At 39.2% G+C, this 19,391-nt stretch overlaps 1 protein-coding gene across 3 annotated transcripts; it reads left to right on the forward strand.

Moving 5' to 3' along the window:
* The first annotated feature begins 1,669 nt into the window (after positions 1-1,669).
* Positions 1,670-18,389, forward strand: LOC127866788 (phenazine biosynthesis-like domain-containing protein 1). 3 transcript variants are annotated; one of them, XR_008043104.1, is made up of 9 exons: positions 2,292-2,416; positions 3,091-3,190; positions 9,791-9,889; positions 11,084-11,226; positions 12,953-13,041; positions 16,669-16,841; positions 17,536-17,598; positions 17,981-18,228; positions 18,297-18,389. XR_008043104.1 is itself a non-coding variant. In XM_052407593.1 (8 exons), exons 2-8 carry the CDS (start codon positions 2,324-2,326, stop codon positions 18,103-18,105), a joined length of 729 nt encoding a protein of 242 aa, XP_052263553.1. In that variant the 5' UTR covers positions 1,670-1,688; positions 2,292-2,323; the 3' UTR covers positions 18,106-18,389. The 3 variants fall into 3 exon arrangements, 2 of the variants coding, with proteins under 2 accessions (XP_052263553.1, XP_052263552.1); XM_052407593.1 differs by lacking the exon at positions 11,084-11,226 and adding an exon at positions 1,670-1,688 and having other exon boundaries at positions 9,804-9,889; positions 17,981-18,389; XM_052407592.1 differs by having other exon boundaries at positions 17,981-18,389.
* The last annotated feature ends 1,002 nt before the right edge of the window (positions 18,390-19,391 follow it).

The following is a 19,391-nucleotide window of genomic DNA, read 5'->3' on the forward strand; positions in this document are numbered from 1 at the left end:
CAACATTACGTGCTGTGCAAACTTCTTTACGTTCGGTACATTCAACATTATGTGTAGTAGTTTTATCATTATGCGCTGTGCAAAGTCTTTACGTTCGGTACATTCGTCATTACGTGCAGCAGTTACATCATTATGTGCAGTAGTAACAGCAATACGTGCTGTGCAAACTTTTTCCGTTCGGTACATTCGTCATTATGTGTAGTAGTTTTATCATTGTGCGCTTAGCAAACGTCTTTACGTTCGGTACATTCGCCATTACGTGTAGCAGTTACATCATTATGTGCAGTAGTAACAACATTACGTGCTGTGCAAACTTCTTTACGTTCGGTACATTCAACATTATGTGTAGTAGTTTTATCATTATGCGCTGTGCAAACGTCTTTACGTTCGGTAATTCGAACGGAAAGAAGTTTGCACAGCACGTCATGTTGTTACTACTGCACATAATAATGTAACTGCAGCACGTAATGACGAATGTACCGAACGTAAAGACGTTTGCACAGCGCATAATGATAAAACTACTACACATAATGTCGAATTTACGGAACGTCAAGAAGTTTGGACAGAACATATTATTATACCTCACTTTTGTTTACAATGCTAAACTCCCATAGGCCATCGTGACATAGAAATACTGTCAGACCCAGCGGGAATAAATTTACTGTCCAAAATATACTGTATCCCGCTGCCATAGCAATCACGTGCCACCAGCGGGAAAACATTTACTGACAAAAAATACTGTATCCCGCTGCCTTAGCAATCACGTGCGGAATGTTCGAAAATTATACTGTCCCATTCGCGCATGCGCAGTACGCAGTTTTGCGTGTCCGTTGTATTTGGATAATTAAATAGAGGATATTTGTTGGATTCGGTGGATTATCGATTTTAATTCACGAGTGATCATAGAAAATAATATTTTGACGAGTGGCGCAGCCACGAGTGAAAATATATATTTTCTATGATCACGAGTGAATTATAATCGATATTCCACCGAATCCAACAAATTTTCTTTTTATTTTATGCTTTTTTCACAGTTTATATACATTGTTAAAGAGTTTAACTAAAGAATTTCGCTGGGATAATGACGTCATTTCGTCAAAAAATGACGTTATTTCACAGTAAACAGTGAAAATTATCGAGAATTTTCACTGATAATTTTCATAGTTTGTAACAGTGAAATTATCAGTTTTAATTCACTGATATTTCTCTATAAACCACCGGAAAGCATAAAATAAAATATCGATTGCAGCTGAAACTGTGCTGTAGAATAGATTAATGCCATTATTTTAGCTTTGACAGGAGTCAAAAAGAAAATCAATTTAGTATACTGTAAACGACACGCTTACCTCAAAGGCAACTTTAATCCAATGCTAATAACAATAAAGTTACAACGATATACACTTCCAGTGTCTGTTCTTAAGGTGTTATGCATGACAAACACACAATCCGAAATACGTTTTGGATTCGTTCGATGCTTTAAACAAATATTTTACTGTAATAAAAAAAACACCACGTCCATATTGTTGTCCCAAAATGTTTCGTCACCGAAATGACGTCACACAAGTACGTCATAAATTGCGTAATCAAGTCATGAAAATAAAATACGGAAAGCTGGTTCTGTAATAGATCTATATTTTTAAAGAAATAATTGACGACTAAAAAAATTGATGGGATAAATTGATTACTAGGTCGGTGCCGAATAAAGCTAAGTTCATTTTGCTCTGCCCGTAAATCTGAACCACTCAACATATTAATGGTTGTTCATTGCTGAAATTAAATTCAATTATTGAATATTAAAATTGTTCATGGTTCATATAAATTGTTCATTTTTGAATACTTTATTCGGTATAATAAAATAAATATTACATGTCTGACAGGGTGACAGTAAATTTGTCAACTTTCGGAAAAATACTGTCAACCTTGGCTTCGCCTCGGTTGACAGTATTTCCTCAAGTTGACAAATTTACTGTCACCCTGTCAGCCATGTAATATTTATATAATGTTGTTACTACTTCGCGTAATGCTTTAACTACTGCATATAATGACGAATGTACCGAGCGTAAAGAAAATTGCACAAAGCACACTGTATATTCCACTGAAAATAATGATTAATGTACTGCAAACAACGACAACAGTCATATGAAGTCAGTAATGGCGTTCCATAATATTAGATGGTCTTATTGTATTTATTAAATTGCTAATTTATAGTTCATTCATTTATTCTAGCTTAACAGGATTACCTCGTTCTAGATTTTAACACGATTAACATTAAAACGATTTTAAATATAAAGGGAATGAACTGCATTGTTTGGGTCACAACAACATGGCAGACCTCCCCATATTCATCGTGGACGCCTTCACACGCGAACCTTTCGCGGGAAACCCCGCAGCCGTCTGCCTTCTGCTTCATGATCAGGTATGTCACAATTTCAATTTTGTAATTAAATATAAAAGTGGCTTGCATTTTCGCGAAAATGATCCTTTTATTTCATCAACAAAAGATCACTTATTTTCTTTTTCAAGGTTATAATAAAGGGAAGGTACTAATGCGCGTAAAAAGCTGTAAACTGTTTAAACTGTCTCCCTTAGTTCGCGCGCCCAGATGCCGTTTTAATACACTTCGCTAATACATATTGAGTCGCGCTCTAGAAAAAAACACAGACTTAATGCATGTGCGTAAAGTATCGTCACCGATTACCTGTCAGGCTTATCTGGGAGGACACTTTCCATATAGACTAGATTTTGTTTAGAAGGGATTTCCTGTAAATATAAAATTGCGTAAAAGCGGTATATGTCGTCCTTGATAATCCCGTCTGTACATGCACTTAGCCCGGTTTTCCCAGAGCGCGGCTCAAATTTCGTCGTTTCTTCTCCCCCCCCCCCCCCCCCCCACACACACACACAAACACTATACTCTCCCTCTCTGGGACATCGTGGTATTATACTATCTACTTCTGTACTCAAACACATGATATACAAGAAACTACATGCTCTATGTAATTACATGTATTCATGCATTCATAAACGTTACTTTTACCCGCTTCGTAAAGTTAAATAAATAAATCAGAAAATATTTTCTGAATACTTTAGACAATGAAAGATGGACTACTCCAGAAAATAGCGTCCGAAATGAATCTATCCGAAACAGCTTACGTTCAGTGCCTGTCGGAAAATGGCAGCTTCGAAAAAGGTAAGTTCTTTAAGTTGTTCGCTATTGCATAATTTAAGACCCAACTCATTTTTCAAAACAAATCGCAGGTTTGAAATGAACACACGCCATTCAAATTTATAAAGAGTGTGTAATAGCGCACGGGTCGAGATGTGTGTGCACTTTTATCATCCTATTTATTTTATAGAGATAACTTAGACAAAATAACAACAACATGGCCCTTTTTGGACGTTCTGAAAGCATATAAAGTATGATGAAAATGGTAATGAAAACTGAATATAAACTGACCCTAATATAAAGATAATTTGCAATCACCATCATATTAAATGAATATTGTTGGAATATCGAATACCTATCTCACTAAGAATATAATTTCATGATGAAAATTATCTTTACAAAACTTTTGATTTTTGACACCATATACAAATTCAAAATATACAATAAGATAATTGATGAAAATAAATAAAAACTCACGAATTAGGTAGTCATAAAGACAGCCCTGTTGACCTGTATATTGTTGTTTATGCATTACTTGTTGCCCTAGCAGTCCACACGTTGTCAACAACTCTGACCTCAACATAGGTATAGAGCACTAATGCGCTTTTTCGGCATAGCTGTTTTACCCAACTTACATAACGCCAGCAGACACGCGTGAATATTTTCTAATATTTCATAGGCCGATTCGAGATAAAACCTCTGAACTTTGGCTACATCACCGCGTCTGTGCTCGGCGCAAAGAATGAATTCCGGACTACTCTCTGTATGTTCAAACGACACAAATTGTGGCCCAGTTACAATTACGCGTTAAAATCCATCTCGCAGAATTTCAGGGTCAGTACTCGATCACTAAATCGTCCGGGGAATATATAATTGACTATCGATAAACACAGTTTTGCTTTCAAGATGAAACAACAAACATTACCGAAATAGTATAGTGTCACGATAAGAGGAAAATCGTTTAATTATCAAACCACAATATTTGCCGTACTCGTTAAGCACGTCTGGAAATTGTTCCTGAACGCCTTGATAGGCTGCCCTTATTTACAAGTTTGCTATTTTGAATTCAATTTTGTATCGAAAAGCATTGTTCTAAAATGTGCCATTTACAATTCGCAATGAGATTTTTAATGACCCTCGTCATGCAAAAATGGGTCTGATTCCATATGCGCCCATTATATATATAGCCCATTCTGCCTGCGCATCTCTCAGTCTGGTCAGAAGATACATAATGAGACCATAGCACATTGAGTGATTTTATAGCGAACAGCATCGCCTCTGACCAGACTGGGCAAATGCACTTGTTGGGTTTAAGTCTTAGATACGCTGACCGAAACGCATAAGACCCATTTTCGCATGACGCGGCTATGAAAGTGTGATTTATGTGTGTCGAAAGAAAACTGCGTTTAAATTAAATATTAAGACACGATATACTTTGATAGTGAAGAAATATACTCATAATAAGGCATGTGAGGACACATATGATGTGCAATTTCGTAGTATAATTTGTATCTACATACACTAATTTGTGGTTTGACAATGCAAACACACATTTCATGCGGTGAATATGGTACTTACAAGTGAAAAACCCCCACGATAGTTAAACTTTTGTTTTCAGTTTATTAACTTTTTTTATTTAGAAACGTAAATTGCAAACTTTATTTCAAAGTCAGCATTTACATCGACTACATTTTTAAAAGATATTTCTTGCTACATTTAGTTGTTTTTTAATAATCGGTTTTAGCGATTATAAAGCATTTTTGAGGTTGTCTATAGTATACCTGTAATAATTGGTGAACTCATGTTCAACGTTTTATAAATTGAGAAATTTGAATATAAACAAGCTTAACCTTCTACTATTGCGTTGTTAGCACCCGTAAATACAAAAGATCGCCGCTATCTGTTGAGAACAAAAGAACGTTTCCCAGAAATATAAAATTTCACCCCGCTCTAGAAGCATGAACGAGATTACGAAACAGATCATTATTGTTATATTTAATTGTTTTTTTATATTCGGTTTAAGCGATTATGAAGCATTTTTGTTGTTGTCTATCGTATCACTGAAGTTATTGTTGAACTCATGTTCAACGTTTTATAAATTGAGAATATAAACAAGCGTTACCTTATACTATTGCGTTGTTTTCCCGAATCTATTAATAGCCTCAGATTATGAATGACCTGGACTACGTCATTAAGACGCAGCAGATAGTGGACTATTTTAACCATTCATAAATAATTTCTTCCGCGACACGTATAATACAAACATTGTTTATTGATTCTCTTCTATTTGAGCTCCGTTCAAAAATATTCCATTTAACACGATATTCACATAATGTTTCCATTTGTGAATGAATATAGATGGAGAACCCAAACCTCTTGCATAAATTATACAACTCTTTCTCGCGCGGATACGGCAGGTGTGGCGGGTAGTAGGCTTTCCGTAGATAATCCGAACTGACTTGAAATTCTCAGTTACAACATTAGCTGTTCGCTACGCGAACAACTTACAATTGATCAAAGAGTTTATTTCATGTACGATGATCTGTTGGTCATATAGCCTATATCATATAAGAGACGCATTTTGAAAATGTGTGCAACTGGACTATTCTTAGTTATGTAAACCAAGAGTAGGTAAAGGAAAACTACCAATTATCCCTAGGGCCATTTTTCAAATCATCAACACCGTCAATAACATGTTCTTTCAATTACTTACACCATATCGGCAATTGTGTACAAAACATACACTCACAGGCACTGCTAATGCAACACATATATAATTCCATTTCTCAAACAAACGGCCAATGATGTCAACTTTAAATTTAGCACTTTGTTACATGAGAATATTTTATACATTCTTTAATTTAAGATTCATTAAAAAATTTCATTTATTACGCTTTCACAATTCTGGAACACGTGCGGGTGGGGTTTCCTCGTGCTGTACGTGCAAATGGCAGCATTCGAACACTCTTGATTTTCATTTGGTTATTTTTCGTTTCTTCTGACAATACTATCGATAACAAGACTATTGCCAAGCAATATGGTCCACTTCCGGTGAAACTCCACTATTTTCAGCAATATTTCTAGTCTATTTGTTGCTATAGCAACCAGAATTATTGACGTAGGAACAAAATGAACTGACGTGCATAATCTCCATATTGCCATCAATCCATGCTGTAAGATTCAGTGAAAAATATGAAGAACTTTTAAAGTTATCGCAGGATCCACCATTTTCAGCAATATTTCTAGTCTATTTATTGCCATAGCAACCAAAATTCTTGACCTAGAAACGAAATGAAATGACGTGCATAATCTCCATACATGTATTACCATCTGTCCATGTTTCAAGGTTAATGAAAAAATATAAAGAACTTTTTAAGTTATCGCAGGATCCAGAAAAAGTGTGACAAACTGACTGACTTACTGACTGACTGACAGACAGACAGACAAAGCGCAAACCATAAGTCAAATCCGGATTCACCGGTAGGGGACAAAACATATTTATTCTAATATTTAAATGAAAGTTTACAATAAGGGCATTGCAAACTTGTTGATCGTAATATAGCCATGTAATTGAACACTATCAAGTACCGCACGTGCAAAACAAATATTACATCGGACATGACGAACGTTAAACTTTGCTCTGCCAAAAAACTTACCCCATCCAAATATTCTTGAACAAATCCTACCTGTTTAACTTGGGTGTCAAGACACGACGTTCAGCCGTTTGTCGCGTACAGCCTATTAGGAAACGGATGAACACTCCATCGATACGTTGATATTATGTTTTCTCAATGAGATAACTTTGTCAATCTTTCATCAGAGCAATTAGTTGACATAAATGATGCTGATAAATCAGGAATGGATTCTTACAAATCGATGAGATATTAAAAAATAATTAATTTTATTCCAAATTTTGACCAAATCCATTGATAAATATAAGAGAAATTAGGAAACATGTAAGTGTTGCGTTTGGGTTGTATGTCTACATGAGTATACTACTGGTCATTGTGTTTTCAAACATTTCAACTGATAAGTAACCTTTTGGTTCGATATAGATTGATCCTCGCAGAAAATAACGCTGGTCCTAATGAATGTACGGAAAGAGTCGTCCGCACAGGCTAATCTGGGACGACACTTTCCGCCGTAATGGGATGTTTGCTAAGATGAGTTTCATTTAAACAAAACCTCCATGATATCTGCAATTGTTTCCTCGGGCTAATCGTGTACAACACTTCATATGCATTTGCATTAAGGCCACTTTTCCAACTTTTTCCAGTTGTTCCAGGACGAGGCTCACTTGTTGATCGCGACGAACTAATGAGTCGCGTTCTGAGAAAACTGGGCATAATGCATTAGCCTGTGAAATCCGCACATGCTAACCAGAGACAACACTTTCCCCCTAAATTGGATTTTTGCTTAGAAGAGACTTCATTTAAACGAAAAATGTCATAAAAGCGGAAAGTGACGTCCCTGATTAGCCTGTGCGGATTGCACAGGCTAATCTGGGACGACACTTCAGCACATGCATTATGCCCAGTTTTCTCAGAACGCGACTCAATTAATACTTTATTTTCTTTGAATAACACTTGATTCACTGTCTTGTTCTTGTTTCCTGGTTTATGTACAGGTATTTCCCGAAGTGGTCAATATGTGGTGATTACACTTATCTCCACTATTCAGTATACTAACAATACCTTCATTAACAGTATATGCGTTTCCATGAAAATCTAAAGAGAAAAGTAATATATGACTGTTGATTCTTTTTATTAAATCTTTGAAGAGGAGGATAGGTATAATACACTTCACGAAAATACAGATACCAGTTCGTTTTATAAAGAAAACAAGACAAAAGTGCATCTGTCTGTCTCAGAATTCCATTACTATAGGAATGGATGAATAGCGTTATTTAAGAGTAATGTAGTTTTATTTTTAAAATGCACTACACCAGTTCGAGATCTTTGAATGTAACCTATGAATGCCGTCTGACTTAGTACTTACCGGTGGGCACCACATGTATTTGCTCTTCATAATTAATTGCGTTTGACTCCCGTGTCGGATGGTATGAATGGCATTGATGATGACATTTTGGAAAAAAACATAAAAAGAATGTCTGGAAAAAACGGGGTTTAATAAATTCACTCTTGCCGACTTAAAATAAATCTTATCTTATCTTAATGCCTGTGCGTACAGGGTCGTCCCAGATAAGTCTGTGCAGGCCGCATAGGCTAATCGGGGACAACACTTTCCGCCTAAACTCGTTTTTCGCTAAGAAGACTTGGCTCTTTTTACGAAAACACACACACAATACACTCGAAAATTGTCGTTACGGATTTGCCTTGACTGCGCAGGCTAATCTGGGACAGCACTTCAGTCCTTGCCTGCGCAGGCTAATCTGGGACAGCACTTCAGTCCTTGACTGCGCAGGCTAATCTGGGACAGCACTTCAGTCCTTGACTGCGCAGGCTAATCTGGGACAGCACTTCAGTCCTTGACTGCGCAGGCTAATCTGGGACAGCACTTCAGTCCTTGCCTGCGCAGGCTTATCTGGGACAGCACTTCAGTCCTTGCCTGCGCAGGCTAATCTGGGACAGCACTTCAGTCCTTGCCTGCGCAGGCTAATCTGGGACAGCACTTCAGTCCTTGACTGCGCAGGCTAATCTGGGAAGGCACTTCAGTCCTTGACTGCGCAGGCTAATCTGGGACAGCACTTCAGTCCTTGACTGCGCAGGCTAATCTGGGACAGCACTTCAGTCCTTGACTGCGCAGGCTAATCTGGGACAGCACTTCAGTCCTTGACTGCGCAGGCTAATCTGGGACAGCACTTCAGTCCTTGACTGCGCAGGCTAATCTGGGACAGCACTTCAGTCCTTGCCTGCGCAGGCTAATCTGGGACAGCACTTCAGTCCTTGCCTGCGCAGGCTAATCTGGGACAGCACTTCAGTCCTTGACTGCGCAGGCTAATCTGGGACAGCACTTCAGTCCTTGCCTGCGCAGGCTAATCTGGGACAGCACTTCAGTCCTTGCCTGCGCAGGCTAATCTGGGACAGCACTTCAGTCCTTGACTGCGCAGGCTAATCTGGGACAGCACTTCAGTCCTTGCCTGCGCAGGCTAATCTGGGACAGCACTTCAGTCCTTGCCTGCGCAGGCTAATCTGGGACAGCACTTCAGTCCTTGCCTGCGCAGGCTAATCTGGGAAGGCACTTCACGTACATGGATTGAGTCCCATGTTCCAAGAGCGCGGCTGAAATTAATGTACATCGTGAATTCATCATCGACCACGATTTGTCTCTTTTTAAGAACTTCGTAACAAGACTTAACCGCTAGTATAGTATATTATTCTTAAGCATATGCTTTGCAGCAATTGGCTTTATATAAACATTTCGCCACGCCAAGATTTGGTCACAGAAGCTGATAAATTACCGTTTGTCTCAGAGATCAAATGCTAGTAACTGAAGGCAAATCGCAGACGAAACGTCTGCAGTCATTGGAACACCGGGAACTGCCGCCATAAATCGTAAAAACACCGTACCTTATTCTAGGAAAACGTCTTCTGGAAAAAAAACGTGTATACATTTTGCATGATATTTAAATTTATTTGTGTGCATATTTTGTGTTTTCTTTAGACGATACTTTCAGTCTGCGCTGGTTTACACCGACCAGAGAGGTGCCGCTATGTGGACACGCCACCCTGGCGTCCGCTGCCACGTTGTTCTTCTGCGCAGGTGGGGTATTTCCGGTGCCGCTAGGGTGGTTGAGTAATTATATCCCGTCTAAAGATGTATTGCGCTTTTTGTTTTCTTGTTGATTTGTTTTACGTAATTGGTATTCTAGACAGTGAGTAATTCCACCCGGATAATATACTGAGGTAACAAAGGGTGACGATAATGCATGCTTACTTGGGGAAAAATAATTAGGATCATGCAACATGACCCCCGAACGATACTTAAATGCAACTAGCGACTCATATTTATATATTAGGATACACATCTTGATAGGTTACTAAATTAAACTTGAGCTCGGATAAAGGCGTTGTGTTGATCTTTTTCTGTGCACATATTTTATGAAATTTGTCTTCGACGTATAATTTTTCTTGCCTACTTTGTGTTATAGTTACATATTTCTATAATTATATTACAATTTAACACATATAAAAATCGTATAATCTCCCTTTAATCAAGATTTCAATTTCTCGCTTTCCGCCCTAGTCTGTCCGCACTTCGAGCGAAAACACTGCTATTTATGCAGGCAACTACGGAATACCGTTACGGCCATCGTGGTAACACATCAAATCCAGAGGGCGAGAACGCGATAGTACGATGACGAGAATGCGACAATAAGAAGACGACAGTGCGACAATACGATGACGAGAATGTGAGAACGAGATGGCGTGACTGCGAAGACGCGATAACACGATGACGACAATGCGACAGTGCGACAATACGATGGCGACAATGCGATAGTACGATGGCGACAATGCGATAGTCATATCGTACTATCGCAATCGTATCATCGCATTCTCGCCATCGCGTTCTCGCACTCTCGCCATCGTATTGTCGCACTGTCGTCACCGTATTGTCGCATTCTCGTCATCGTACTCTCGCATTCTCGTCATCGCGTTCTCGCATTCTCGCCATGGTAATGTCGCACTGTCGTCATCGTATTGTCGCATTCTCGTCATCGTACTCTCGCGTTCTCGCATTTCGCCATCGTACTATCGCACTGTCGCCATCTTATTGTCGCACTGTCGTCATCGCACTGTCGAATTGTCGTCATCGTACTATCGCGTTCTAGCATTCTCGCCATCGTATTGTCGCTCTGTCGTCATCGTATTGTCGCATTCTCGTCATCGTACTCTCGCGTTTTCGCATTCTCGCCCTCTAATGTGTAACCACGATAGAACTAACGGTATTCCGTAGGCAACACCAACTGCACGCTTACTTTCCAATCGCTGAGCGGCCCGCTACTAGCCCGGCGCACTGGGGATTCCGGGATCACACTGGACTTTCCACTAAACCCCGCCCAGCCGCACGACAAGGACGCCGTGAAAACCATCCTACAGGTACCGGCGCTTACAAGTGCATTCATTCCGTATCCTTGTATATGCTGACGTCTTGGCATATGAACTACGAAACGGGTACTTAAGCATTACTGGTTATTTAAGCCTTAATATATGATGGGTTTGACGTTTGGCTGTTCGGTAAGAACAATGGTTGGTACACGCGCTCCTCCCCTAGGCGACCCGGGTTCAATACCCGATCCCGGCGCAGGTGAGCTTGGTTAGTGGTCACCGTACCGGACAGGTAGGGGTTTTAATAAGGTACTTCGGTTCCCCCATAGTACAAGACCACAACAAATTTGAAAACATTTTTTGTATATCTCAGTTTAATGTAAATAGATGGACTTTGAAGCCATTATTCAAAATTTGTTAATGTTTCGTTAGTCAAATAAAATGAATTAGTTTGGAGTGATGGGACACAAACACACAGAGTCCTCACATAATGCAACCTCGGGCTCGGAAAGGCTTCATAAACTTCAAAATACACACATGGGTTTGTGTTCATATATGTCGTCTTAACATATTCTAACCATAGGTTTGCGAAAAGACTGTTTGACGACGCCAAGAATGACAACAGTGCTTTAAAATCCCCTTAACGTTGCTTGGCTTTGCAAATCCGTGCATGCATAATACACTTGTGTTGTCATTGAATTATTATTTGGAAAAAAATAACTTTAATTCCCAGTGAGTCAATATGAAACAGAACACAATGACGTGAAACAAGCATTTGTTTACACCGAATCTTTTGTATGGAAGTGCTCATATACTAAACAGTGATCGATAAATAGCACCAAAAGAGTTCAAAGCGACCTGAGTGGTTTAGTGTCAAACTTTCGGTCATTATATATATATATATATATATATATATATATATATATATATATATATATATATATAGATATATAGATAGATAGATAGATAGATATATATCTATATATATCTATATATCTATATATATCTATCTCTATATATCTATATATATATATATCTATACCAATATATAGTGCCAGTTACGCGGTCTCGGTAGTTTTCAGACTGTACTTACGAGGTCAATATAAAAACGGGGTCTATATACAACCCCGCATTCTAGGCTCCTTTAATTACTATGAGGGGGGTGTAGGGGAGGTAATGCAATCAAATCTCACAATAAGGTCTTAAATCGAAAACCACAATCAGGTCTGAAATTGAAATTGTATATACCTCGCAAATAAGTTCGCTATATATTTCCTTGTATAAGACGTTAAATAAATGACGTATTTATATACAATAATAATAGTAGGTACCCCTATATACCTTAATTCGTGTTTATATCGGATAAAAAAGGGTATGGAGATACATGTATTTAAAGTGGGAACCCCATAACCTATTTCTAAATCAGAGACCCCGTAACTGGCCATATGTGTGAATATATAGATATAGATAGATATAGATATAGATATAGATAGATATATATATATATACATATTCCTATTGGAGACTTCGGCGTGTGCGCCTAGCTACGGTGCAGAATGAAGCAGACATACTGTGAAATCCCCATCCCCAAAATAAAAGATGGTTTATTCACAGTTATATATACTTCCACCGCAACACATTTTGCAATGTTGGAACAGTTTACATACACATGTGTTCAGATAAGCGAAATTATCATCGTAAGTATTAAAAAAAACATTTATAAATTAACACGAACCAACTGCATTAGTTTTTGTCTCTTTTTTCCTACGGGCTTCAGGAAATCTGCGGACTTGAGCACGTGAGTGACGTGCAGTACTCGCGGACAACCAGGAAGCTTCTCGTCCGACTGAAGGACGAGCTCACACGGTATGTTCATCCGAAAAGATAATACACTTTTTTAGTATGTACCAATAATATTACAATTTAAATTTAGCCGCGCTGGGCCTCAAAGGACATTTAATGCATGTGCGTAAAGTGTCGTCACAGATTAGCTTGTGCGGACTGCACAGGGGCGACACATTCCGCCTAAACTGGATATTTGCTAAGAAGAGACTTTCTTGAAACGAAAAATATCATAAAAGCGGAAAGTGTCGTCCCTGATTAGCCTGTGGGGATTGCACAGGCTAGTCTGAGACGACACTTTACGCACATGCATTAAACACCTTTTTCACAGTGCAGGGCTCAATTTATTTGTATGATTGTATTGTGTGTGAACCGCTCCAACAAGAGGGTCAATGAGGGGAAACACACACACACCCAGAACAAATAACAGTCGATTTTTTATGTGAGTTTGAAATAATTTTGAACTGTGTCAGCTTAGTTTGTACAACCATATGAGCCGCGTTCTGAGAAAACTGGGCTTAATGCGTGTGCGTAAAGTGTTGTCCCAGATTAGCCTGTGCAGTCCGCACAGGCTAATCAGGGACGACACTTTCCGCTTAAACTAGATTTTCGGTAAAAGGGACTTCCTCTAAACGAAAATTACCATTAAAGCGGAAAGTGTCGTCCCTGGGACGACACTTTACGCACATTCATTTTGCCCAATTTTCACAGAACAAAACACATATGAGTGCCTAGTGGGTCACTGGGTGCACTTGAAATGAGAATTGTATTATAAAAATCCATTCTGTAGTCCCATATTTCTGTTTGGGTTGTTCATGTGTATAGTTTAACAAGTCTGGTAAGGAGCAACCATGTCCGCTATAAAATCCAGAGGCTTAGCGGTCTCTTTAGCGGACAACCAGCTTGTGGTGTGGTATATGACCCATTAGCGGACAACCAGCTTGTGGTGTGGTATATGACCCATTAGCGGACAACCAGCTTGTGGTGTGGTATATGACCCATTAGCGGACAACCAGCTTGTGGTGTGGTATATGACCCATTAGCGGACAACCAGCTTGTGGTGTGGTATATGACCCATTAGCGGACAACCAGCTTGTGGTGTGGTATATGACCCATTAGCGGACAACCAGCTTGTGGTGTGGTATATGACCCATTAGCGGACAACCAGCTTGCGGTGTGGTATATGACCCATTAGCGGACAACCAGCTTGTGGTGTGATATATGACCCATTAGCGGACAACCAGCTTGTGGTGTGGTATATGACCCATTAGCGGACAACCAGCTTGTGGTGTGGTATATGACCCATTAGCGGACAACCAGCTTGTGGTGTGGTATATGACCCATTAGCGGACAACCAGCTTGTGGTGTGGTATATGACCCATTAGCGGACAACCAGCTTGTGGTGTGGTATATGACCCATTAGCGGACAACCAGCTTGTGGTGTGGTATATGACCCATTAGTAGACAACCAGCTTGTGGTGTGGTATATGACCCATTAGCGGACAACCAGCTTGTGGTGTGGTATATGACCCATTAGCGGACAACCAGCTTGTGGTGTGGTATATGACCCATTAGCGGACAACCAGCTTGTGGTGTGGTATATGACCCATTAGCGGACAACCAGCTTGTGGTGTGGTATATGACCCATTAGCGGACAACCAGCTTTTGGTGTGGTATATTACCCATTAGCGGACAACCAGCTTGTGGTGTGGTATATGACCCATTAGCGGACAACCAGCTTGTGGTGTGGTATATGACCCATTAGCGGACAACCAGCTTGTGGTGTGGTATATGACCCATTAACGGACAACCAGCTTGTGGTGTGGTATATGACCCATTTTCGCAAGACGCGGCTCATTGTGTCCTTTCTGAAAGAAGCTTAACGAGTATCATGTAGTATGATGTTAGACTTACCTTTCCGTACTTCGTAGTGACACAATTTATTAACATCATTTCCAGAAAGCCAATGACCCATGAGGACAGATTGAGTACATGTAATATGATAACACGCAAGTTATTTATGCGAAGCTTCAAATGGATACCATTTAACGGTTTATATTGCGGAAATAGTAAGACAATATTAGGCGAGACCATGGCCTATCGACATATCTGCGTTTCTCATTTTACAACTGCCGCTTAAAAGAATGGAATGAAGGCCATTGAAGTATAAGTAACCGCTCTCCTAATCGAATGTCTAGGGCAAACCCTTTCAGTTTAAAAAAAAGAATCACTTGATATACATGTAATATGTTGTTGTTATTTCGTTACTAACGGAATGTTTTTAACATCAAATTGTTACATTTGTTAAAGGGTATGAAAGTGGTGCATTAGGACTAGGTTTGTATGCCCTCAACATCACGGATCACGTTTTGTTTGCTGTTTTGTTGGGGTTTTCGCCGTGGTCAACAGTATTTCAATCGTACGACGGCGGTCAGATATCCAACTCATTTACTGGGGTAGCTGGCTTTTAGTACTTATAGTACTAAGTGCACATACTTATATCTATAACGAAAACTTCCCTACTTGATTCAGAGGTAGGGAAAGAATGACCGTAGAAAGACGTTCACGACAAAGTCCAACTCAAGTTGTGTGCCACAGCATCCTCTGATATATAGTCCAGTCTGTCAACACTTTACCTATTTATCACGTTCAGTTTTTATTTCCGGCATATCCAATGTAAACTAGTCTTAAAACACACCCATTCATTGCGTTCATATTACTGCAAGAGCGAAACTATAAGAATTATTTCTCTCGTGTGTCAGTGCATTTCTAATATTTATTGTATTGTGCATTATCTCGACCATCTGACCTTTAACAAAGGTTCTGTATTTCACTGGGTTTGGAAATATATTTTGCTATGTTTAAAGCGGATTTCTTTTTTAAGGATGGCATTAAACAATCGAACTTATTAAATGCATGCTTAAGTTGAGTATAGGTTTTTAAGTATGGTTTACTTATTTCTCTATGTAAAGGGCACGCACGTAAAAGGTATTCGTGTTCTATTACATTCAGATTACGCTTTCTTTCTTAGCATGGGATGATTTTACAGCGTCCCATTCTACCGGTATGTCTTATGTATGTGATGATAACCGAAATCGTGCGACTAAAATCTTGTATTTTTTATTTTTGATAAAATTAAAGTACGGTTCTATATTTACTACCCCTTATTCCATAAAATTACATGTCAACGCCGCGATTAGTGCATTATAAACATCAATGAGGTTCACTAAACAGTGGCATATTGTATAAGGGTAGCATACAATTGAAAATAATAGTAAATACTGATACATGTTCATCCACTGTTCGTTCTTATTATGTTTTATTCAAATAATACCAAATGCTAATAGGCATTATGGCATACGGATAAACCGCGTGACCTTTTCATTACTATAACGTGACATTCGAAAATGGTATTTCACGAATATTAAATAGGAAAAATAATGCTATTACGTATAAACGTAATATAAAGTCCAACAAACCAGTATTGTTCATAATCCTTTGATCACAATTAATTAAATTCGATTGACGCGAACTTAATAAGTGGTCTAGTACCATATCTTTTTTATTCCTTAATGTTTCTGGTTGTGTAAAGGAATGCCACGATACATATGCCTAGAAAATTCCATCGTCTGAGATCCATAATATTTTCAGAGACTTTCTCGAGGGCCTCGCGCCAGACCCTAGGGCCCTTCAGGCCAGTGACATCAGTGGTGACGTCATGGGGGTTATCGTGACGTTGAAGGGACATCCGGATGAACATGGGTACGACTTTTTTTCGAGATACTTCGCCCCCTGGAATGGTATACCGGAAGACCCGGTGACAGGTACGCTGATAGTCACTGCACGTGTATTTTATGATTGACACGTCACCGCCGCGGGCGTTATTTATTTACAGCTTACTATAATACTTCTCCACCAAAAGTTCCGTTGTTCATTAATACTGCCACCGTCTATATTGTATATAAACCAGTTGCATCCGATTTCATGCGGATATCATATTGCTTGCCCTTATATCGACCAGTCAATGTTCATACTACTACAATAAAATAAGTGACAATTTACAAGTAACAGATGACAAAACCATTCGCGGGTTGTCTGCGAGTGTCGTGAGTTTTTTTGAATATCCAATGACGTCAGTGGCAATATGCGTCACTGACGAAGCGACATTGGTTATGCAGTTCTCTCACGTCTGCGTCGTCTCTACCTCTTGCCTCGCGCTTTTAAGTATTGTATGACAACAGTTGTCGCGTTGGCGTACATCCAATGATCTCTTAATGACATTATGGTTGGTCCCTGCAAATGTCAATGTCAGATCAGATTCAGGGTACAATAGAGGCATAGTACGCGTCAGTTTTTATGAAAGCCATAGGAAAAACGTTTATGCGTTAAACTTACCGGTACCCGTTAACATCATTTCGCGCTTATCATCGTTTTAAGTTTGTAATTTATTATTACTTACATGGCATATTTCATATGAAGTGTTCATTCATGTATGGACAGCACGCTACTATGTTACAGGCTCAGCCCACACAGTACTGGCCGACTACTGGAGTAAACAACTGGGCAAGACCTCATTCAAGGGTATACATGATGATATATGTAGTCATATGGATTCATGGTCTTCCTTAACATATGTGTGTGCATGTAATTTTATTGTTGTTGTTAATGTTAATGCTGGTGATGATAATGATGGTGGTGGTGGCAGTGGCCATGGTGGTGATGATGGTGGCGATGATGGTGGTGGTGGTGATGATGATGATTATGATGATGATGATGATGATGATGATGATGATGATGATGATGATGATGATGATGATGATGATGATGATGATGGTGGCAATTACGTATATACTTGTGTTGTTGATGATGATTAGTAATGGATATCCTGATGATTATGCGCACAAGTGTGGTTCCCGAGTTCACTATGTTGTTTACTCTATAACGCAAGGCGACACGTTTTCAGCTCGCCAGTGTTCACAACGGGGAGGCGACCTGGAGGTGAACATCGCCGGAAATCGCGTGGAGCTCACCGGAAATGCACGTGTCGTGTTAAAAGGAACACTTTCCAATGTGGACCTGGACTGCTGACAGCACGTGCGTTCATATCGCTGAAAACGTTTTAAAATTTGAAGTGTTGAACAATGCTCAGGTGAACAACGCCTAGACCAAGCGACAACCTAGACCGGCCGACAATCTAGACCGGCCGACAATCTAGACCGGCCGACAATCTAGACCGGCCGACAATCTAGACCGGCCGACAATCTAGACCGGCCGACAACCTAGAACGGCCGTTGAAGTATATACCAGATATGAAATACAGACGTGTTAAAAACTTGTAATTAAGATGGTTTAATAAATCTGAAAGAATTGTAGTCAAATGATGTAATAATGTACATGAGTGTTATTAGCGTTATACTTCCGACTTGGATTGACATTCCGAGCTCATTATCAGATATTGACGCCATTGCCGTGTAATTCTGCATGATGCGTTCATGAATATGTTCTTACGATACCAATGGATATCATGATTAATCACGGAATTGCTGCGCAGGTGAGATAAGAATCACTGTCGGGATCGACGCAGTGATCGGATAGCAGTATTCAAGGGGCAACAGCTCTGGTACAATGATTCACAGAAAATCCTTACCATCTGGTTTGTCTGACATTTCTTAAAGTAAAGCACATCGTGATAATAATCATGATTACAAAATAATTGTGTATATTATGCAAATAATTTCACTTAGCAAGTCATTTTTATGCGTGAAGCCCATGACGATAGAAAGCAATATGTAATACAAAAATGTAGTTACGCCGAATTGATAGTGAATACTTTTTTATTAGTCAAACCTAGGATGATATTATGAGATATGTATACATACAGCACAGGTTATTATCAACCCTCTGTTTAAGTTACCGGTAAGTTCATGGTGGTATAATGCTTTTTGCGTCGTAAAGTCCGTGATGATAAACTCATTAAAGCAATTTTGAAAAGTAACGCCCATGGTTATATAAAGCGATTTGTATAACTACGAATATGAAGACAAACCGTTTGTTTTAATATAGTCTATGGTGATGTAAAGTCGTTGGCATTTAAAATATGAGCCATGATGACATTAATCGCTGAACATTAACGTTTTAGGAATTAAATGTAATAGCATTAAACCCACATGATACTAATTTGCGAGTAATTTGATTTTTTGCACTTCGAATGTTGCCCTTTTCATCTTCTGATTAACGACCAATGGCAGTTACTATTTAACATGACCGTTTGATATCAATTGTACTTAAGATTAATGATTATGGTGTTATAACGTAGGTAGGAACCGTTGTGTCGTGGCCATTTGCGTCTGGGATGGCTGTAACCAGGCAAACAT

This window comes from Dreissena polymorpha, chromosome 2, assembly GCF_020536995.1.
Source record: "Dreissena polymorpha isolate Duluth1 chromosome 2, UMN_Dpol_1.0, whole genome shotgun sequence".
NCBI lineage: Eukaryota > Metazoa > Mollusca > Bivalvia > Myida > Dreissenidae > Dreissena > Dreissena polymorpha.

Coding starts and splice junctions, on each gene's coding strand:
- LOC127866788 (XM_052407592.1), top strand. CDS start 2,324: ATGGCAGACCTCCCCATATTCATCGTGGACGCCTTCACACGCGAACCT. Junction 9,890..11,083: donor CACGTTGTTCTTCTGCGCAG/GTGGGGTATTTC, acceptor GGTATTCCGTAG/GCAACACCAACTGCACGCTT. Junction 17,599..17,980: donor GGGCAAGACCTCATTCAAGG/GTATACATGATG, acceptor ACACGTTTTCAG/CTCGCCAGTGTTCACAACGG.